The sequence below is a fragment of the Schistosoma mansoni genome, chromosome 5 (genome assembly GCF_000237925.1).
Source record: "Schistosoma mansoni strain Puerto Rico chromosome 5, complete genome".
NCBI classification, from domain to species: Eukaryota; Metazoa; Platyhelminthes; class Trematoda; order Strigeidida; family Schistosomatidae; genus Schistosoma; species Schistosoma mansoni.
Genome location: NC_031499.1, coordinates 4,933,154 through 4,956,849, shown reverse-complemented (window position 1 = coordinate 4,956,849; position 23,696 = coordinate 4,933,154). Strand labels below are relative to the sequence as shown.

Genomic DNA, 23,696 nt, shown 5'->3' with positions numbered 1-23,696 from the left:
TGTAGTCATAAACTGACTTAAGTTAGGCAACCATTGAAGACTAGGAAGAGCTGAACAACTGTTTAGTTTTGATGTGAGAATCCTTGGTAGTGTAAACTGACAAATGCATTGGAGATAGAACTCAGGATCTTTAGGTCTAGCCCCAAACATGTAAACTTTACTGATTTCGAGAAATTCCTTCTCGAAATTGGTCATTTGTGAATTTACGGCAGTCATTAGTATAAAGGTTTGTAAAGATTATTGAGTGGGGCTGTGGGTTTTCACTGCATAAGAATGACATACTAGAATGAAGCAGTTATTTATTGATTCCTGGCATCTACTGGTCGTTTGACTTAAGTCGTTTTTTGATATCGATACTATTCAAAAACGCCTGTAGCTCTTCCGGGGGCAACTGCTGGTCCCAAGCCCGGATAAAAGAGGAGGGTTAGGCATGGGGTTAGCAACCCCATCCCGTAGATAACCAACTCGCCAAAGAAACGCTAACCGCTATTCAACAACCCTAACTAACCCCTTAAAATGATATTCCGTTTGCTCATGATGGAATAAATAATCTACTGTGTAAATATAATTCCTACATAAAACTAACTTAAACTGTTATAACGTTAACAAGACTTTATTGTTTAAACAATTTGAAAAATAAGACGAAACGGCCGTCCAAAACTTCCAGGTTTCCCATGGTTGTTCAACATCAATCGACTCATGATTTCAACTATATACAAATAAAAAAATGGAATCTTAATACTTACCGATATTTTTTCACATGGTCCTTTAATAATAAATTCCGGTCCATTTACATTTGTATTCACTGAATTTCTTTTTAAAAAAGTTAAAACAATCAAATTGGTACGTAAATCAATGCAATTGACTACTGAGATTGAAAAAAATGTTTGATTTTGAAAAGGATGGCTATAAAATGATTTAACATGAACATCAGTCAGAAGATGGCCCCAAATGTTCTGGTACGGCCGAGAGTGGAGGGAGTCTGCTCTCCCTCTTGAAATGCTCTCACATAGCCACGCGTATATTGCATCTATCAGAAAAGTCCTACTCACTGCTTTCTCGTGGCATTACTGTTGTTTACGAGATTGAGAGGAATAAAAGCGAATGTCCAGAGCTTAAACCGGGTTGGTGGACACGGAAAGCCACCTAGGGGAGTTGGAAAACCCTGATTCCAAACTAATGGTGCACATGGGCTCCAGTATCCTGAGGGAATAAATGGCGTATGAATCAATCGTTGGTTACCGGCTACCACGTGACTGCATCTCCTTACGTTGTTCCACTGCCTTGTGGATCAGATCTTTAGATCAAAGTCTCGGGATGTGGCCCCCTAAGAAAACCACCTGCTTCAGTTTGGGCACCTGGACAGTATCACAGCTCTCACACAAATAAAATGAGATTTGTGTGGCGCATATGTATCTGGTATCCCTTTGTACCAATATTTATTTGTTTAAATAAATAAATATCAATCACGAGATTGTTAAAACAATTCATATCCGTTGTGCTAGTTAACGATTATCTAAACTCAGTAGGTCGGTAGATAATCCATGATGATACTAGTTTCGAGTCTCAGTATGAACATTAACACTGATGCATGTCTTACTTCTCGTCTGATTGAACTCTATAAACTACAATTTAATAGAAATTTGGAAGTTCAACTCAAAGTTAGTTATTTATAATCATGTGAATATTATTAAGATAGGAAACCTATGAATTATTGATGCAGTACATCATAAACGTTTCTGAGGTTAAGACTAAATATTGGTGATCGGTTTATGACTCATTAGTTTACACTTATCATACTCTCAGGTAATAGCATTTTTGCGTATAGCAGTTATTAATTTACACTGTCGGCAAATGTCATAAAAAGACATAAAATGGCTCCAAAATGCTTTCACATTTTTTAAAAGTCTTTAGGCTGGCGTCAACATGTGATGATGAATAGCCTCAAACGCTATCATAGAAGTAAGACGCAAGTGAACGGTTCACCTAAAAATTCTGGAGTCTGAATAAAGCAAAGCATAATAAGACAGCACCTTTTAGTCTATCTACCTGGCTTAAACATTTGTTTATTTGAAAGGGTTTGTGGGGATTGGTTTGATTTGTAGGTAGTGTTCGTCACAAACCGACCTCATTTGGAGTACTATTGAATGTCAGTAAAGCGTGGCAATCATCCAAGACCATTTTTAATAACTGTTACACTACCTAAATATTTAAACTCCTCCAGTCAACGAATTCTCGTTAGAACTTCAAGAGCATACTGAAGTAATGGTTCTAATGGTGAAGTATTCACCTTTGGACCTGATTATCTTTGGTTTGATTCTCACTAGGGTCATGAATTCACACTACTGAATAGTCCCATACTAGGGCAAAAATTTTATTCGGTGCTCCTTGGTTTTTTCCATTAGTACTCCAAAGGAAGTCAGTCTGTGAAAAACACTACCTACAAATCAAATAAATTAGTGTAATCTGTTTCAATCAGAACAGTCGTTATATATGCACTTAACTTAATAATAGGAATACGATTAACTGATTTCCGTCTATTACATGACCGTCATTTTTAAAGTGTGGTAGAAAAAAGCTGTATACCCTTTCCTAATCACTAAGGGAAGTGTTCACTGACTCACATGGTGCTTTTGAATTTTTATGAACACATAAAAGAAATGAATGCAAATGACAAAATTATGCTATCTTTGGATGTCGAATCACTATTCACTAATGTTCCACTCACAGAGACTATTGGTTTTATCTGCAATTACATAAATAATAATGAGATCAACATCAGAATACAGGTAGCTTATTTGAAAGAACTACCACTAATTCATAGACAAAAGGATGGCATAGCAATGGGATCCACTCATGGTCCATTACTAGCAGATAGCTTCGTGGCCAGTCTAGAAAACGACCAACTCAAAACGACCGTAGAAAACTTCCATTTGTATAAAGGGTACGTAGATGATATCTTTATCATTTGTGATAACAGATATGATTTGAGTCATCTTTTAAAGACATTGCATAAAAGTCATCCAGCAATAAATTTCGAATTGAAGTTGAGAACAAACTTAATATTCACTTTCTTGATGCAGAAATGACAAGAAAACAAAATGGAACTCTAAGATCTATCTACAAGAAACCGATGTAGAGTGGCCAACTATCAGGTTTCCACAGTTAAGTCCCCATTAGTCGAAACAGAAACTTAATAATATCATTCACTACGTGAATACAAAGAATTTGTAGTCCCGAGGTCATAGATAACGAACTGGGCCTATTGAAGGAGATACTTATCAAAAACGGGTATCCTTCGATATTCATTGACAAGAACATGAAAGCGAAACAGCCTAAAACACAAATAACTTCACTCGAAAAGAAAACATTGTACATGAACATTGACTTTAAAGGTGGTAGAGCTGCAAACGTCTCAAAGAGGAGAATTTCTGATTCTTTAAATAAAACATTCTTCTCGGCAACGTTGCGAATAGTATTTTCCAGCCGGTCATTATTAATCAATAATCTTAGGGATAAATTATCTCATCTGGCTAACTCAATATGCATTTACCTGCTCATGTGGAGCCAGGTATATAGGTCGTTCGATGCGTACTTTATCCAAAAGAATTCTAGAACATCACCCAGAGTAGCTAAGAAGAGGAAGAATAGAGTTCAATAAGAGGTTCAATAATCAAACACCTTGTGAACACAAGTCACTCGGTCAAGACGGACTCTGCATTCAATGTTATCTACAAGGTTAGTAGAAGTCTTCCAAAAACAGTTATATTACATCTTCTTAACATTGCCGAAGCAATAGCCATACATCTGGCAAAACCAGAATTGTGTGTTCAAAAGAGATTGGTATAAGCACTTCTTCTACCATCGTCTTAATGTCTCATAATCTTGTTTCTTCGTACTCTTCTCCTTTTACAGTCATCTGCTTCCCCTTCCATTTTCTCTTTAAATCATCTACCCCCAACTGATTTATTTCTGTTTCTATAATCCTCCTGATTACATATAATTTCAATTTCAACATTTGATCTTATCATGCTGAGTCATCCTTTTCCAATGGATATTTTCCTACATATCTTTACAATGAATGTTTAAGCCATTAACAATCAAACGACTAGAGGGGGTTTTGTGGAGAATTTAGTATTTTCACAGTTGAATTCATGGGTCCGAATTCCTGGGTTCGAATCTCACGAGTGCGGGATCGTGGATGCGCACTGTTGAGGGGTCCCATAATAGGACGAAACGGCCGTCCAGTGCTTCCAGGTTTTCGATGGTGATCTAACTTTAATTGACACATGAATTCAACTGTGAAAATCAAACGATTATTAGTTTTCCTGTTAAAAATTTTTTTTTGAATACCTTTGTTTATTCTACCTCATTGTTGCCATGTCTTACAGAAGTTTATCATTATTGTAGTTATTGTAATTATTGTCATTCTGAAAATTAGTAAATATATTTGCAGTTGTACAGCTTTGAAAATGAATTCGCCGAAAAGGAAACTATTCACTGAACCAATCTTTCTAATTTAATGTCTTAACGACTGTATCCCCTGTACATATATGTTTATCAGAATGGGGATTTGTTGAGATTGTAATAATTTTGACCGCTGAGAAGCCGTGACTAATGAAGTCTAATCCGTATGAGGTGTGAGATAGTTACCCACCTCAGAAAATGGGTGAAGGGCTGTGCAAGATCATGGATCGATTGAAGTTAGACACTACCGTCGTGCACCGAGGCACTCAGTGGTCTGGAGGTTAGACAGTCGCGCGCGAGAATAAAAGTCCTGGCTTTGATTCATACGTTCAGGATCGTGGATGTTCACTGCTGAAGAGTTCCATACTGAGATGAAACTTCGAAGTTTATAATAGCGGTTTAGCTTAGATCAACCCATAAAATCTAAGTTTATGGTTATAAGCAGCTGATGAGAAACAGCAAATTATTCTACCTCACTTGTTGTTCTAACTTTAGTCAAATTCATAAGAGGAATCAAATGCATTAAACGTTTTTACTTCAACAATCACTCTTAAAATAAGAACAAGACCTCATTATGAAAACTCTTCTTATTTTGAACTCATATTTTCTTTAAATGAATTAGATTTTTTCGAAAACTTACTGCATTCTAGATTCCATTGTCAATAATTCACAATTGGAAGATCGAAGTTTGATGCTTAACTGTAATAAGCGAGATAAACATGCTCTGTGAAGAAAAATGTATAACATCAAAAGATCAAGAAATAAACAAGCATTCGGTAAATAGATCACTTAGAATATTTATATTCAAGATTGATATAATACATAATGAATAATTAAGATCACTTATAGTTATCCTGAGAATAAAAGAAATAAACATATAACGAATAGGCAAAGGTGGATAGTGGATAGCGTTGGAATGCATGACGCGCGTTTCGTCCCATTCGGGACTCGTCAGCTGTATGTATCTGCATCTCGGAGGTGATGTTCACTTTGGGACTAGAACCCAGTACCTTTCGCTTCAAATGCCATCGCGTTATCCACTCAGCTACAACCAGCTGACGAGTCACAGATAGGACGAAACGCGCATCAAACTGGATTCCACTACTAGCCACTATCCATCTTTGCTCATAATGCTTGTGAATTAAGGCAATATCGAGGAAATCCACACAGTGTGGACATATAGCCAATAAGAGACTGACCAGTTGCAGTCCTAAACATCAATGGGAATATTCAAACAAACAATACTAAGTGAATATAATGGATAGGGTGAATAATTTTACTTGGTTTTAATTGACCGATTGAAAAATAAACAGTTTATTATTGTAAGCAAAGATGGATAATGGCTAGCAATGGAATCCATGACGCACGTTCCGTCCTATTTGGGACTCGTCAGCTGGAGACTGACTAGTTGCAGTCCTAAGCATCAATGGGAAGATTTAAACAAACAATACTAAGTGAATTTAGATCATTATTGGTTCAAATGGTGTAGTTTTTTTAAGATTCCTATTAACGTAAAGATAATATATACTAATTAAAAAGAAGTGTCAATAACGAGAAAGTTTCAAGTTCATCATTCCATTTTGTAGCCAGCATTAAAAATGATAGAGATTTAGAGTATAATGAGATAAATGTTGTAATTATTTTGTTGTTCAATGAAATCATTTAGTTCACTCATGACTTGACTAACTTCATATGATTCATATCGTTCTTGATAGATCCATATTCGGACCAGTCCTTAATAAGCAGTTTACGATGTAGCAACTATCCAAGTCTCTTCATTCGTGCTGTTCTCCCTGAACTGGATAACTTGATTGCAAAGATTTCATTATCCTTCTACATGGCATTACCAACACTTGATATACGTAAAAGTGAGATATTCACTTAGTCCACGAGGGCTAAATCAGCCTCTTCTGATGAATTTTTCCCTGAATAAGCTTTATTTACCTGTGTTGCTGTTGAGAATTTTCTTTTATTGACTTCTGATCACGTGAATGGTTGACTTTATAACTATGGTTTCATATTTAGGGTCTATACCGATATGGTATTTATTCAGTAATATAGTCTCTAAACTTCGGAGCAAAAGAACTCACTTTCATGATGTTCTAAAGGTTAAAAACTGCTCGAACTATGGTTCAGTTTGTAGACTTGTAGCCCGAATAGATCAGTGGTGATGCTTCATATTAGGGAGCTGGATGACACTGATTAGAACACCGATTCCTGATAGACTACGAGCACACCTTACTGATTAGTGTTAATTAGAACAAAGTCTAAGTTAATCAGGGATTATCACAGACTACCCTGTAGCTTGTATGAATAACTACATGATATTTGGTTCATTGACAACTCTCTTAATAACAAACTTCACAGCTGTCAATCAGAACGTTAAAGTATTTAACATAATTCAGTAATATAAAGTTTTCGACCGTTCTCTTCGAAAATAAAAAAAATTAACTTACTTCATAGGGCAGTTGAGTTCCATTCCCGTTGAAATTTGTATATAAATGTAAGCTGTAAGCAAAAAGGAACATAAAACATACATATGTAAATTAATCCCTATGTTACTTACTTACTTACTTACTTACTTACTTACTTACTTACTTACTTACTTACTTACTTACTTACTTACTTACTTACTTACTTACTTACTCCTGTTACCCTCGTCGAGGAGCATAGGCCGCTCACCAGCATTCTCCATCCAACTCTGTCCTGAGCCTTCCTTTCCAGTTCTTTCCAGTCGCTATTCATCCTTTTCATATCTGCTTCTATTTCCCGGCGTAGTGTGTTCTTTGGCCTTCCTCTTTTCCGCTTCCCTTCCGGATTCCAAGTTAAATCCCTATGTTACGTGATATTATTTTCTAAATACAATCTGAGTAAAACACTCAGTGACACAGGTTAGAACCTCATTTGAATTACAACTACACTCTCAGATATAACATGAAGTCATGACACCAACTACTCATTAAGTTCTTATCTAATCATTCACATTCTTCATAGTCAGTTGATGTGTAATATGAAATGTGATGTACATGCAAAATAGCACAAGACATGTTACGGTTACACTTTTAGCACTGTTCACTCAATATATCATCATCATATTTACTTGTAAAAGATCTCAATAGTTAGTCATTAGCAAAAACTACGATTATTTAGTATTATTTTAACTAATACTGCAACTCACACTACTACTAGTATCACTACTGCAGTGAACGAGAAAACAATTGCGGAACAACCAAACGTATTTGAATACGCAATCATAGAATCTGTAAGTAAAATCTGAGAACTACACAGTGAATACTTTATTTACAAAATTTCAATCAATTGTCACAAACTTTATTGTCTCTTCATTTCCATACAAACCCCCGTCTTGTAAGCAAAGATGGGTAGTGGTTAGCAGTGGAATCCAGGACGCGCGTTTCGTAGCTGAGTGGATAATGCGATGGCGTTGAAGCGAAAGGTACTGGGTTTGAGTCCCACAGGAACATCCCCACTGAAATACAGGTACAATCCATGCTGGCGAGTCCCAAATGTGGCGAAACGCACGTTGAGGATTCCAATGCCAAGCGCTATCCCTCGTAGGTTGCATATATACTTGTGAATTAAGGCAATATCGAGGCAATCCACACAGTATGGACATGTGGCCAATAAGAGACTGACCAGTTGCAGTCCTAAACATCAATGGGAATATTCAAACAAACAATACTTAGTGAATTTAAACCTCTGTGTGTTCTCGTTCTTTGTTGAGTTTTCTCAACATTCTGCCGCCAGGCATTTCACTTTTGATTGGTGATACACACTTCTTATATCTGTCAACATCAGTACCACCTACCACACTACTGGTATTCTCACTTTTAATTGGAAGTTACTTATTTCAAAAATATTGTCACCAAGGATAAATTAGTTAGTATATTTTTACAATTAGATAAGAAAGCATTAGTAATGAGAGTAATATGTATGGAAAGCGGAAAAAAAGTGGATAAAAGTGGTAAAAGATACACAACATATTTACCTTCATTTTTAAGATGATTATTAAATTGTTGATACCATAGAGATCCGTAATCTTCAAATGGAGTTCCTTTAAATTCTGTCGTTAGATTGATAGGTGTCTAAAAAAGCAATATGTTTCTTCTTTTTATAAAGAATAAGTATCATGTTGATAGTTATCGAAAAATTTAAAAATTATTGCGCAAAAGATCGCGTTTTCTTAGTAGAGGAACTTTTGTGCAGATTGTTGGATTCCATGGTTTTCATCATAACTCCGGCTGTAGCTCTTCTAGAGTTATTGCCGGTCCCAAACCGGGGTAAAGGAGGAGGGCAGGGCATGGGGTTAGCGACCCCATCCCGTAGAAAAACTAACTCGTTAAAATAGGCTAACCAGAAAAAAGTAATTGTTTACATCATGAACTAATCTTAGCTTATTTAGTAATGGAAAAAGTCGACAAACCACTTACATGAATTCTTAGTATCATTAAATTAAGATATTAGTTTATGCCTACTAAAAGCAGACAAGTTTCTATAGTAAAACAAAATGGCTTAGAGGATGATCGCACAATATCATAAACTGATTGAAGCAAACAATGTAAGACACTAGTTGTTCACTCGGAAGTCTAAAGAACAAATGCTTTCTGCAAGACCTTAAATTATTGGACTAGATACCCTAGCGCAATCATGCATACTCATTACTAAGGAGTCCCATGTTAGAACAAAACAGTTCTACAATCCCTCCTCGTTTGTAATGACTGTCTATATAAGGTCAGTTCATGATATGAAAGGTATGAATTTTAAAAATCTTCACAAACCCATTACATTGAAAACAACTTACTTGTGTATCATTTTCTGATGATGAAGTCAAGTATTCATGCACTAAAACAAAATAAATTTAATCAGTAGCATCAACCTTGGATAACTATTAAATTAAACAATTCATCTTCTATTATTGACTAACTATCACTTTTCACAGATTACACTTATATATAAATGTGATTTATATAACATGGTTCAGTATATTAGGTCATAGATGTATGCGATTATCAGGATTCTTGTTATTAATAGTGTGTGCTACTGTTGCCGATAGATATAAGTAGTATGTATCATTAATCGAAAGTGAGATACCTGTCAGCTGAGGATTAAGAAAATCGAAGAGAAAAGGATGAGAATAGAGAATGATTGGCGTAGAAACGAGGGAACAATCAAGTCTGAAACAATTGACTGACATTTTGTAAATGAAGTATTCACTGTATAGTTCTCAGATTTTACTAAGTACATTTGATTGTCTCGCACTTGTATTCTCGTTCACTACAGCAGTTATAATAGAAACATCAAATAATTTAATTTGTATTCAAGTCACTACCTTTGACATACTGAGCAAAGCTGAATAGATTATTTGTGGTAAATGGAAGACCAGTGTTAATGTCTAACATCAAACAATCCACGAAGTTGAGTCCTACAATAGGACGAAAAGGCCGTCCAATGCTTCCAGGTTTTCCTTGGTGGTCTAGCTTCAATTGACTGATGCTTTCAATTAAATATTCACTAATTATATCAGAGATCTTTTTTATTGTATCCTTAACAAAATTACATAAATAATTTGAACATACCATTCCCATTGACTTTTAATGGAAGTGAGAATGGAACTGTTCCTTGTAAATTATTTAAACAGCCTATTTGTTTAGTGGACACATCTGAAAAATTAAATTTTAAAAAAAAACAAAACAATATAAAAGATTTTCGCTTTAATGTCTTAACCAACGAATAAACTGAATGAAATTAAGAATAGATGGACTGTATAGCTAGCAGTGAGATCTAAGATGAAGCGGTTTATTAACTTCCTTACCCCTTGATTAGTACGTCACCTCATTTGTTATTTATTGTCGAATCCATTTATAATGCAATCTTTTCGAGCAACTAAGTCAAAATACCTACAAATTCATTCAACGAATATGACGTATGTATCATCATAGGTAAATGTTTGAGTTATCCATTTCATGATATTCAACACTAAATTTTGATCAGTTTCAGTTGACATAAATGAATCCTGCTTGGATTGTCTCGATATAGATTGGACAGATTGTTGCTAGCCCAGTAATCTAGGATCCATGTTCAGAAACTCATTAGTTAGATATGCCTATATTGCAGAGTTGGTGTCATTACTTGTCACATGAAGTGCTAACATGCTGTCCACTAGACTACTGAGTCAAGATGTCAGCAAACTTGCCAAACAAACATTGATGAATCGCAGTCTTTAAATATCATAGGACATCAATATATATATCATCAAATTATTCCATGTAAAATAAATCGATTTTTTTACCTTCTTGTGTATATTGTAGATTGTACCATTTTTCAATATGAATATTTTTATGTATCGTAGGATTTAACTTTAAACTATGGATTAAACAAGCTTGTTGTTTTGATAAAGTATCCAAAAGTTCCGAGTACATCTAAATGAAATCAAATGACAATATGAAATATTCATTAACGATGAGTTTAGAAAAGTTGAGCTAAGTACATATAGACTTATTAGTATGGGAATTTGTGGAGATTGTAGTATTTCCATAGTTTAATTCACGAGTTGATATAAGTTAAACCACTATTGAAAAAACGGAAGCAATGGGTAGCCATTTCGTTCTATTATGGGACTCTTTAGCAGTGAGCACTTACGACTGCACAGGCGGGAATCAAAGCCAGGGCCTTTGGTTTCGTGTACGAACGCCTAATCTCTAGACCACATCATGGCTCGACATAAAATAAATCACGGCTTCTCACTAGAACTCTGTGTCAAGTGTAAGACACTTATCTATGTCAGACAATGAATGAAGAGTTGAGCAACATGATGGATCTACTGAAATTAGATATTAACGCAGTCGGTTGCTGGCTGGTTAAGTGGCCTAGAGTTCAGGAGTTCGTGCGCAAAACTGAAGCTCCTGGCTTTGATCCTCGCGTACGGAGTCTTAAGTGCGCACTGCTAAGAAGTCCCATACCAGAACGAAATGGTCGTTCAGTACTTTCAAGTTTACAATAGTGGCCTAACGTAGATTCACACGTGAATCCAATTGTGAAGATATAATATTGATTACTAGATTTTGTTGTTTGTTACTGATAAGAACTAATTTCATTTGAAGTTGATTCTTTTAAACTGTCATTGACTAACATAAAACCTTTCTACCTCAACTATGATCATTGTTAATACTTGGTGTGAATTATTCGATAGGTGATTTTATTCTCTAATCGCATAAGTTCGTTGTTTCGAGTTTGTTGTTAAGTCATATAATGAGTTTTGTTTTTATTGTTTGGTCATTTTTCACCATTTCAAAGGAATTCGATTAAAGTTTTCTTCAAACCAAATACTGTTTGCAGAGCATCAGTACACATGTTAATCATTTTCCTCTGAACATATTACATTGAAACGCATCCTTAAAGTCTAAAAAAGATACCTTAACAGGTGAAGTCTAACCTGATAATCAAAAAATATAGATATCACCGATGATACTGAAAAATTACTGTACAGTGTTGCAAGTTGAAAGAGTTTATGGATATATAGTATTATACTTCAACGTATAAGTTTATAGATAGCGTACTTGCTAAAACAATACTCCATTTACTGAATTCCTTCTCCGGTAGGGTTATGGGTATTAACCGTTGAAGGGGTAGTGTTATTTACAATTGATTGATCACTGGGTGGTCATCAATGACATGTATATCAGATCCTTCTTAGTGCAGATTGAATCCTGTCGATCAAGTTGTAGTGTGGTCACCAGTCTAGGTGACTCAACATTGAGTGCACTATATTGAGATAAGATGGTGGTTGGAGGTAGTCAACAAGAAACCCTGGACCTACGTTTCGTGCTACTTGGCACTCATCAGCAAGGTGTACCTGTAACCTTAAGGGAACTAATACTTCCTGACGGATTCGTTCCCGTATCACACAGCTTCACGTTACCGCTGAGCTATTTTAAAACTAATTTTAGGCCTTTTTAAAATGAAAAAATCTCACCTGAAAATCAAGTGTTTTTATAATTAAATATGCTGAATGTACATCTTTTGGTAATGTATGATGTAACATTGTAGCAATCCATATAACAGTTTCTTGTGGTCCAAATATTGTACGACATTGAAATGTTTCTTTTTGAGTTAATTGATAATCTCTTAAACATGAATCAAATGTTGATTTCATATTAATAGTAGTATTATTAGTAGTAGTAGTATTATTATTGTACTCTTCAGGATTTTTATTGATACATGCTTCATTTGCTTTAGTTGATAGAAATCGTAAATATTCATAAACAATGTTTGTAATCTAAACAAAATGAGTAGTATTGAAAAGAAAAAGAAAAACATTAATACATAGAAGGGGAATAATATTGAACTGTTGAAAGTAAAGTTCACTTGGTGTTGCTTACTTGTATCTTACCACTGACTATCAGGACTCATTTAGTTAAGTGGATAATGAGATGACGTTTGAAGTGAACGATACTAGGTTTGAGTTTCAGAGTGAATAGTAACTCGGAGATGCATGGTACATCCAGCTAATGAGTCCTAAATAGGATGAAACGCGCATCTTGGATTCCACCGCTAGAGATTATTCACATTATTGCTTATACTCTTACTACTTCTACCACTATTGGACTTGAATCGACAACTGCATCTCTGTGCTAATGTGGTATGGTAACTCGAACTAATGTACGTACGTACGAAGTTCTACGTTGTGACTGACTGACTAATATCTTTACTGACAATGGTTACCCATTAGCCGACAAAGTTTTACTTAAGGAAAAATGAAGAATATTTGAGCGAACAATTGTCTTCAATAACTTCGTCAACAAATCCCTTAGTTGTAAGTTCATAATTATTGTGATATTTTACTAAGATCAGAGGGGGTTTTGTGGAGAATTATTGACTCCTCAGCAATGCGCATCCATGATCCCGCACTCGTGAGATTCGAACCCAGGACCTACCGGTCTCGAGCCAGAGGACAAAATCGGACGTACATTAATAGATTTGACAATGTTGAATGTTTGCATATGTGACAACATAAACACTTCAAAATTTTGTTATTTGCAAATTCGAAAGGTCATTTAATAAAGCTTGGAGTAAAGTGTCCAGTCATAATTAATATAGTAGTAATAAAACAAAAATGAAAATGAAATAAATCGTGTAAAGAAAATACATTTTAGGAGAATCTCATCTTCTCAACTGAAATAATAATGATAAAAGTTATAGTGATTTATTTATTTATTTAAACATTTAAACATTGGTACAAGGAGGCACCGAATAGAAATGTGCCACATAAGTCACTGGACTCGTGTAAGGGCTGGGATACTGCTCAGGTACCCAAACCAAAGCAGGTGGTTTTCTTGGAAAGCCACACTCGTAGACTTCAATTTGAACATCTTATCAACAAGGCATTGGAGCAACGTCAGGAAATGCTGTCCGATGGTAGCTGGTGACCAATAATTGGTTCATACACCATTCGTTCCATCAGGACCCTAGAACCCATGTACATCATTGGTTTGGAATTGTGGCTTTCCAACTCCCCTGGATATATCCTCCGTATCCTCTAACCTCGTTAAAGCTCCGGACATTCGCTTTTCGTTCTATCAATTTCGTAAACAAAACGCCTGACGCCTGAAGGTGGTGAGTAAGACGTCTGTGGTAGTGGCTGTATACGCGTGGTCATGTGAGAGGCTGTACCAGGGTATTTGGAAGCAATAGTAATAATATTAATAACAATCTAGTTGTGTGAATATAATTTATGATAAAAGGGGTGTTCTCAAGGTGATTATAACAAAAAGGAATTCATGTGGATTGGGAATGATGGATGTGAAGATTAAGATAGATGTAATAGAAAAACAGGAAGAGGGTAAGAGGTTTATAATATTCATTTTAGGTATCCGGTGATCTAGTCGTAGGCCAAGTAAAACATGGAGGCTGGATATACCTTTTCTGAATACATATGTTTGGTTTTCTGGAGTTGGTTCAGATGGCTTCGGCTATGTAGAGTAACCGTAATCTTGCTTCTTGAGGTATATTTTTTGGAACTTGATATAAAACAGATAAAGCTTCCTCTGTTTTGTTATGATGTTAACTATCTACCAAGTGAGAAAGAATAGTGCTGTTGATCGGTTTAATAACTCGTTTTCCTAACCATGCTGGTACATGTTCACGAACATGCAAGGATAAAGCCCCCTTAGTACGGCCTATGTAACTAGCTCCACAGGAGCGGTTAAATCGGTATACACATATGGAGGAGTCCAATATCGGTAACCTATCTTTGATTTCTTGTGTATGTACTGGTTTAGTTGGGAAAATTATTTATAGTTTGGCAAAGTGAAACGTTCTTTCAACAGATCTTTTAATTTAACGTGTTAAAATATCACCCGCTATGTCCCCTTTCAGTTTCAGATATAGGTTTTTCTACTGACTGAGTCACAATTTCTCTTTTTTTTAATGCCTTCTACTAGGAATTTTCAGACGAAATTATCTGCTTAGCCATTATTTCGTAATGTGTTCTTGGCCATAACTACTTCGCTGTCTACACTATATTACTAATAAATGAAGTAATAACATACATCTAACTTTTGTATATATACTGATTATATTAAGAATTTATAATCTGATTTCTACATCATTCGCATTGTTCTATGAGTTATGAAGATGATTTTAATTGATATGAAGCATTTTTCACCTACTTAGTTGAATTGAAAAGTACTAAACAGCTGTTTTGCCCTAGTTATGCTCTTCAAAACTAAGCACTTAAAACCCGCTCCAGGACCATTTAAACGAAAGAGTAGTCAGCAATAGATACCTGTCATATATTCCTTGAAGTTGGAAATAAGTACCACTAGACCCGAATTCAGTGGGTTAATAGTTATTCATTTGCCACAAATCATGAAGGTTCCAGATGTTTGTGTAGTGAATCGTCACTCAATTATTAGATTTTTAAGAACTATTTTACTTACTTTGAATAGATCAGGACGTGTTCCATTCAAATCAATGCAAATTGTAATTAAAGCACAAATTGTTGAATTATCAAAATCGGACATTGCAGAAAATTCACATTTTACTTCTGTAGCTAAATGACTATAAATGATTGAATGAATGGAGTTGTAAAGAAACAAAATAATGAAAATAATGTTATAATAGTAAAGTTTAAATGGTAGAAATAGAGAATTTCAAAACTATTTAGTGGTCTGATGAGATAGTTAAAGCTATCTATATGGTGGACGGTTGCTCAATTTCATGGATTGGTTGAAGTTAGACATTAACACCGTTGGATGCCGATTCAGTGGTCTAGTGGTTAAGCGCTTGCGCGCGGGACTGATAGGTCCTGGGTTTGAATTTCGTGAGGCGGGATTGTGGGTGCGCACTACGGAGGAGTCCCACAATAGGACGAGACGGCCATCCAGTGTTTTCAGGTTTTCCATGGTGGTCTAGCTTCAATTGATCAATGATTTCAACTATAAAGCTATCTACTGTCATATTGTGTAAATATTGTAACACGTCTATGATTAAAATCAATCCTCAATATTTTCAATGTGTTCACTTGACATGTCGAAACCAACACCTTATGATTATTTTTCTTTTTATTCAGGATGGGAATACTGTTTTATTGGAGTGTAGTTTACAGCTAAAGTTACATTTCTGAAACATAACTTTCATTTTATTTATATTATGTATCCAGCGTTGAGAATCGGTAGACAGCCATGAAAATGATGAATAGCAAACTGGGAATATCTAGAAAAGATTGTTCATGACAGAGTTGGGTGCAGAATGCTGGTGAGCAGCCTATGCTCCTCCACGAGGAGTAACTGGAGTAAGTGAGTAAGTTTTTGTGTTAGCAACACTGTCACTGTTCCTTCGATTTTTCTTTTCGTGAAATGAAAAGAGATTTTAATGAAATTCAGGCACTGGAATGTTAGAGAGACGCCTAGGGGATAAATAGGAATGGCAGATAATAATCACTGTTAAAAAGCCTTTTTATTTACATTCGTTTAAGTATTTAAAGTTAAATGAGTATAAGAGAGCGGGATTTGTGGCAAAGTTGGATGCTTTCTGTTAAGAATTCTTCGGCATAATTAAACACATTGTGATGAATAAAATGTTTAATATCAATCTGTGGAATATATATTTCTTATGATTTTATGTACTATATTAGCAGTGTAAAGTAATTCAATTATTCATAATACAACTGATAAAAACATCAATTCCTTGAATTTTTAATGTAGATATTAATATGATACTTCTGTGGCTCATCGAATCAAAGAGAATCTTCAGTTTGAGGTTGTGGAAATTACTGAATTTCATTGAAATCATGAACCGATCAATGGTAGACCACCACTATAAAACTGGAAGCACTGGATAGTCGTTCCGTTCAGGTATTGAACTCTTAATCAGTCCACATTCAGGACCTTCCATGGGGGGCTCGAACACAAGGACTCCTGCCTTGCTAACATGAGCGCCTAACCCTTAGACCACTAAGCTGGCACCCTATGGGGTTAATATGTAACTTCCACCAATCCACAATGTCACGCTTCCATCTTTCATTGTCTTAGGGGGGCAAATGCCTCACACCCGACACGGATTAACTCTACTGGTCGTGGCTTCTTATCGGAACTCCGAGAACTCCCTCTCTCAGCCAGTCACTAATGACCCGGCTCAGTGGTCTAGGGGTTAAGAGGTCTCGCGTGGGATCGCAAATTCGCAGTGCTGAGGAGTTCTATCCTTAGACGAAACGGCTGTACAGTGTCTCCAGGTTTTCAATGATGGTTTATCATTGTTTGGTTCATGATTTCAATGAAATTCAAAAAGAATCGTTCATCCCATTTATATGTTTACATGCTTTTAAAAATTACTGGCACCATTTCATCAATAACACATGAAAATAGTTAATTTTGCCCGTCACATTTTCTATTTTCGACTTAAAAGTGACTTAGTATTTGGAGACCATTAATAGATTAGACTGTGGTAAAAAAGAAAATGGTACGGTGCTTCGAGCAGCCACAGGGGCGAGCGTTTAAAAGGGGGGTCAGTGTGGTGTATATTACTTATGTTGACAGATGAAAGTAGCAAGTAACACTAATCACAAGTGGAATACCTGTCAAAAGAAAATTGAACCGAAAAAGAAATAGAAAAGGATTAGGATAAAAATGGAATTGGAAGAGTCATGAAGCATGTAAATGACAACTGATGGAAGATGTGCAAGTGAAGTATTTAATATATGGTTTACATAATTTACCAAGACACTAATTTTGTTGTAACCAATAAATTAGTATTCCCCAGCTGAGTATTCGTACACTACAATAATAGAACTATGTCTATATTAGATAGTCACGTTATTTGGGAGACATTCAACCACTGAAGACAATAGAATATGCTCGCTCAATGCGGTAGGTTGATTGAGGTTAGGCATTAACACTAATAGATGCCGATTCAGTAGTCTAGGGACCAGGCGATTGCCCACGAGTTCGATTTTGATGAGCGGAATAATGGATGTGCACTTCTAAGTAGTCCCATATCAGGACAAAACAGCCATCCAGTGCTCCCACATTTTCAGTGATAGTTTAACTTTGATCGATTTGTGATTTCAATGATCTAATATTCATTTTGCATAGGTGAAACTAGATTGATTAATACACGTACTAGTCATGTGAATTATGTGTTCCCGATATGAAATGTGTTGAAACATGGTAAAGTATTTGCTATCTAGGTGTCTAGCATAGTGCAAGTGATTGTATACGCAAATAAATTATTAATTATTGGCTTAAGCAGTTTAATATCCCATTCATATCAGGAAAAATACTTTCGTCATTCTAAATAAGGATGGATGGTTTTCATAAATTCAACTTGTAATGTACAAAACATGTGAGTAAGTTAGTTACTATTCGAATGAAAATATGGACTACTTACTTATTTTTAAGATAATTTTCAAGACCATATGGATGTTTATCACTTAGAAAATATGCAAGCACAGCAACTGGATTTGATCTAAAATAATAAACATATAAGGTTTCGATGATATACATATGAATATAAATAGATCAGTCAGTTTTCAGTTAGTAAGAACTATTATCGAAATTTAAACCTCATAGTTAGTTCCGGAATGAACATCATCTCTGGAATATATGTATATTTAGTTGACAAGTTTCAGATAGGATGAAACGTGCATCCTGGATACCACCACTAGCCACCATCCATCTTAGCTTACAATATTTTTGACTTAAGGCGATGTCAAGACAATCCGCGGAGGATGTATCTATGCCATAAGAGACTGATAAATTTCAGTTTTAAACATCAATGGGAATATTTTATGGTTGCTAGTACATGGCTTGTTGAACACCAAGTAAGCAAAATCAAGTGATTAATACAATCTAAGGAGATAGAAATTTCAAGAACGTTACAATGGTAAAGATGACTGTCTACTTCCTGCAGAGATAGAACTAGCAGTAGTGTACAAATTATTTTCCTATCTAAATGGTGATCAATTATTCAGATAGATAGTAGTTAGCTGGATTTAAGAAGATCATCTGTAGACACTATTCTAGGCATGGGATAATATGAAAATGTTAGTATATAAAACAATAAGTTAACTGATGAGTTTGTTTCCTGAGGGTTTCCAATGGTATTTTGAAAAGTAAAAACGGAAATACAATTAGTGTACTGATAAAAATGAGAATTCCATGTTTTCAGAAGGGGTTTTGTGGAGAATTCAGTATTTTCATAGTTGAAATCATGAGTCAATTGAAGGTAGACAACCATGGAAAACCTGGAAGCACTGGACGGCCGTTTCGTCCTATTATGGGACTCCTCAGCAGTGCGCATCCACGATCCCCCACTCGCGAGATTTTGTAACTTAAAGTTTTCATGGTATCAATATTGCTGTTGCATCCAAACGAAGAGTATATGAATGGTAACTGTCAGGAATCATCTATGGACTATTATTACATATATTCTTATTAGAAAATTATTAAACAACTAGATTATATATATATATATGTTCCTTTCATTATAAGCTTTCATTCAACCTGTTGTCTACCATTCTCCACAAAGTGGCCTACTTGAATACTTGGGTTATCTGTTTTCTTCGTTTATCTTACGACATCATTATGTCTATTAGTCTCATAAACTATTCAGATGTGTTTGGGAAACGTTCACGACATTTCACTGTACAAGTTAGGAAGGAGCACAATCAAAGACATTATGGTTGCTGGCAATATGTATCGAAAAGAGTGTACATTATTCGGATGTTGATTCTTGAACTGCTAACATCTTATTGGTGATCACTGAATATTTATCACCAGGATCGATCAAGAGATAAGAAGCGGAAACTTGTTGAAATACTTTGTTCTGAGAATTCTATATTGTACCAAAAATATAATATTGAATAAAGCTACTACTAATAATAATAAGAATAACAATAATAATAATTCTTAATTTTTTCCAATCTATTAGTTACGGTCTCCTATAATCATAACCATTTCTGGCTTAATCTTGTATAATTATTAGCTTTCATTTTATGGTATGAGAAGGTCTGGTCTGCTTATATGTAAACCACATATGTCTGAAATATACGATTCATATAGCGGTGGCTGATATTTTTGTTTTGGACTGTACGGACTGGGTTAGGTGAGAAGCTACTATACAGAGGGTTAATAAGAATTCAGAGTTAAATCAAGGCTTCTAGTGCTGATTGACATGTCATTGGTTTATGTTATAAACGTAAAGATGCCGTCGCCAATTGTTATAAACGTAGAGGATACTAGTTATAACTGGAGGGGTTTCTTGTTATAACAGTCCTTTTACTTTTTACACGTATGTGGGACATTAGTTTACCTTAAATGAATATCTACACTAGATTCCCACCCAGTGTCTATTCTACAGGACTTCAACAGAACTCAGATCAAGAACACAAGATTAACCTGACTATAATGTCAATATATTTCACACCAAAATCCGACACAAGGAACAGTCAATCAATAAGTGTCCATCAACAAGATACAGTCAATACATAATAAGGATAGGGAAATATACATATAACACATAACACCTGTCATCCTATCTAATGTCTGACTCATCAAGACAACCAATCACTGTCATTCTCGCCCACACATCAGTTTAGGACAAGGATAAAATCATAGAAGAAGATATTCTGATTAGAGATTTTGTCACGTGATATTTAATGTGCCATAAGACATAACAGTTATCTGTATATCTTAGGATAATAACAGACGGTATCTAACATTGAAATCTAAAAAGAAAAAATTTGCCCTATTTTGAACTCATCAGGTAGCATTAGTTGGATCACAAATATTGATATTTACACCTGAACTGAAACCCAGTAACATACGAATAAGTATATACTATTTTATATTATAAAATCATTGAACTCAGTTATCAATCTAGTTTTCTTTTATTTCAAACTAACCATTTCATGTGTAATCGAACTGATAATTTTCTGTTAAGATACTGTAAAAAGTTTTTTTTCTTCGATTTCGGTTAAATAACAAAGAAGTTGAAAGAACCTAACTTAATTAATAACAATGAAAGTCAATTAGTTTCTTCAATATATTTATATATGATCATTGCTGAGAAGTCCCACAATAGGACGAAAAGGCCGTCCAATGCTTCCAGGTTTTCCATGATGGTCTAGCCTCAATGACTTATGATCTTAACCATTAAAATTACATTTCTATTATATTTAAACATTAAAATCCATGGATTTTTTCTATAAATTCTGTAATTTACAAATAAGTAGTTTCTGATTTCATGCGTCATCTTTGCTTAAAAGGCTTACGACGTAAGGTAATATCGAGACAATCCGCACAGGATGTATATATGTCAACAAGTGACTTATCAATTTCAGGCAACAATGGATATATTCAAGTAAACAATACCAATTGAATTAAAACTTCACCCCATTGCAAAAGCAAGTGGCTATCAGGACTCAGTAGCTGAGTGGATAATGTGATGGCGTTTGAAGCGAAAGGTATTGGGTTTGAGTCCCAGAGTGATCATCAACTCTGATATGCAGATATATCAAGCTGACGAGTCTCAAATAAGATGAAACACGTATCCTTGATTTCACTACTAGCTTGTGACTTAAAGCTATATCGAGACATTCCATACAGTATGAATAAATGCCAACAAGTGACTTATCAACTGCAATCCTAAACATCAATATGTAGATCCAAACAAACAATACCAAGTGAATGAACCGATATGTTATAAATATGTTGATACTTATTCTTTGAAATATTGAAAAAAAAATTAATTCATTTTTTATCCAAAAATTGTTTCAAATTTGACTATGAATATCTATATGCATATATGAATATCAATTTGTATCTATATAAGAATATATTAATGTGGTTAAACACACACACACACACAAACACACAAATATGCAAATCTATCTATATCTATGGTACTTGGCATAGATCTATTCCAAAAGATCAAGGGGAATACATTTTTAAAAAAAATCATTAAATTTAAGTGTCAACATGGTAATTTCTTTTTCTCTTTAATCAAAGTGTTTGAATGAATAATGATTCGTTCTTTTGTTGTTCGCTTATTGTTGTTGTTTCATTAAAAATGAAAATCATATTTAAAAAGGATAAATTTATTCAATTGTTTTAAATAAATGAATTCTATATATATATAAGAATAAATTAAAATTTATCAAATGAATTCACTTTCAATATTAAAGATGTTATATCCATTGCCTGAGTGCCCTGTTAATATATATGAACGTAATGATCTCCAACAATTGGAGAGGAGTGGATTATCGATCAGAGCAATGATACACGAAAAACTGTATGAGTAGTCTTGAGTACTTATGAATCATGCTATTTGCCTAGCCCAGTCAGTTAAGTCCAGAACACCAATAACAGTCTCTGCAATATTGTGGTGTGGTCTTACTTATATCCATATAAATAGTATATGGTGTTGGTCAGACATAGAATGTATTTTGGCAGAAGACCGTTGAGGAAAGAACTGAAACGAAGCGCAAATCGTAGGAAAATGCACGAACAATGGGATTAGAGAAGAAACAGTGAAGATTGAGACTATTGATTGTTAATTTACAAATTAACTGTCTATTGTATAGTTATTAGAATTTACTGAGATAGTCTGTAATGTTTGCTTAAATACAATCGATTGTCCCCAGTCGTGTTTTGTTCACTACAATATGAATCACTATTCACAAACATACTGGGGTGTATATACCAAACAAACTGACCACATCGTACCATAAATTAGAAAATAATATTTGTATAAGATTTAACTAAATGTGGCTGTGAATATGGGGAACAGTAATTAATGGACTAATAATAACTCAAGAATGGTGTATCGTACAGTATGGGTCAAAATAAAGATTATAATAAGAGGGATACGAATATGATTAGGTTAGTTACTTAACAATTATACAATAGGAAATATACATGTCACATTGGTCAATAAATAGCCCTCAAAAGTTACCATTCATAAATCTCGATGGGATATAACAAAAAATTTCACGTCTGACCCTCAATTGCGGTATCAAGGGATATTCAATACTGATGAGTCAATCTTCTACTAGGACAAAGTAACCTTTCATAAATCAATTAATATCATAACATCATAATCCTACAGGATGTTAATCATTGAGCTAATCATTCAGAATTGAAGTTTCAAAATATATTACTGTGTTTGACATAAGTTTGAATTTATGAAGAAACTTTATTTTTTCTCAAGACTGTGGATATACCATAATGACGACTGTTAATCAATCGAAAAAACTTCTTATGGTTTCTTATCTTTGATCATTAATATTATCAATCATATTATTCTTTGATACTAATTAAAGAATTGAGATCTTTACCCTCAGTAATTAGTGAATTTAATAAATGATGGAGGATATCTGTTGGAGGAATCCCAGAGTAATCTCTTGTCAAAACATTTAAGACCCAAAAATGTTAGGAAATGTTCCATCCAATTAGCGTTGAATAGAAGCTCCTCATAAACATCCAGAAAATGAAGAATCACGTGTTAAGTTTCTGATAGGATATTTATCTGTACTACTAATACCATATGTAGTATGGTCCCAGAAATTTCCGGAAGCCCATGGTCATGTATAAATTTGCGAATACCGTCGTTTTTTTTCGTATAAAAAATAATCTTAGCGTAACTCTTGTACTCACAATTTACGCCTTCGCTCTATTATTCCAGTTGATGTGTAGCAGTACCTACATTTATATGAA

The 23,696-nt window shown here is 34.7% G+C and overlaps 1 protein-coding gene and 2 non-coding genes across 4 annotated transcripts in view; 1 reads left to right on the top strand and 2 right to left on the bottom strand.

The window, feature by feature from the left end:
- Positions 1 to 23,696, bottom strand: part of Smp_156960.1 — a gene marked incomplete at both ends in the record, with an annotated part of 88,301 nt that overhangs the window by 28,570 nt on the left and 36,035 nt on the right. Inside the window, 10 exons of one of the 2 annotated variants that reach the window (XM_018797702.1) lie at positions 795 to 813; positions 5,108 to 5,191; positions 6,924 to 6,975; positions 8,474 to 8,570; positions 9,287 to 9,327; positions 10,775 to 10,904; positions 12,458 to 12,608; positions 12,681 to 12,760; positions 15,423 to 15,543; positions 18,370 to 18,447. In XM_018797702.1, coding sequence (XP_018652718.1) covers positions 795 to 813; positions 5,108 to 5,191; positions 6,924 to 6,975; positions 8,474 to 8,570; positions 9,287 to 9,327; positions 10,775 to 10,904; positions 12,458 to 12,608; positions 12,681 to 12,760; positions 15,423 to 15,543; positions 18,370 to 18,447 — 853 coding nt within the window. The remainder of the gene's footprint in view (positions 1 to 794; positions 814 to 5,107; positions 5,192 to 6,923; positions 6,976 to 8,473; positions 8,571 to 9,286; positions 9,328 to 10,774; positions 10,905 to 12,457; positions 12,609 to 12,680; positions 12,761 to 15,422; positions 15,544 to 18,369; positions 18,448 to 23,696) is intronic. The other variant, XM_018797703.1, reaches the window with a different exon arrangement.
- Smp_tRNA_01868_Pseudo_TTG.1.1 lies at positions 5,451 to 5,523 on the bottom strand. The gene has a single exon. It is a non-coding gene (tRNA).
- Smp_tRNA_01054_Pseudo_TTG.1.1 lies at positions 7,808 to 7,879 on the top strand. Its single transcript has one exon. It is a non-coding gene (tRNA).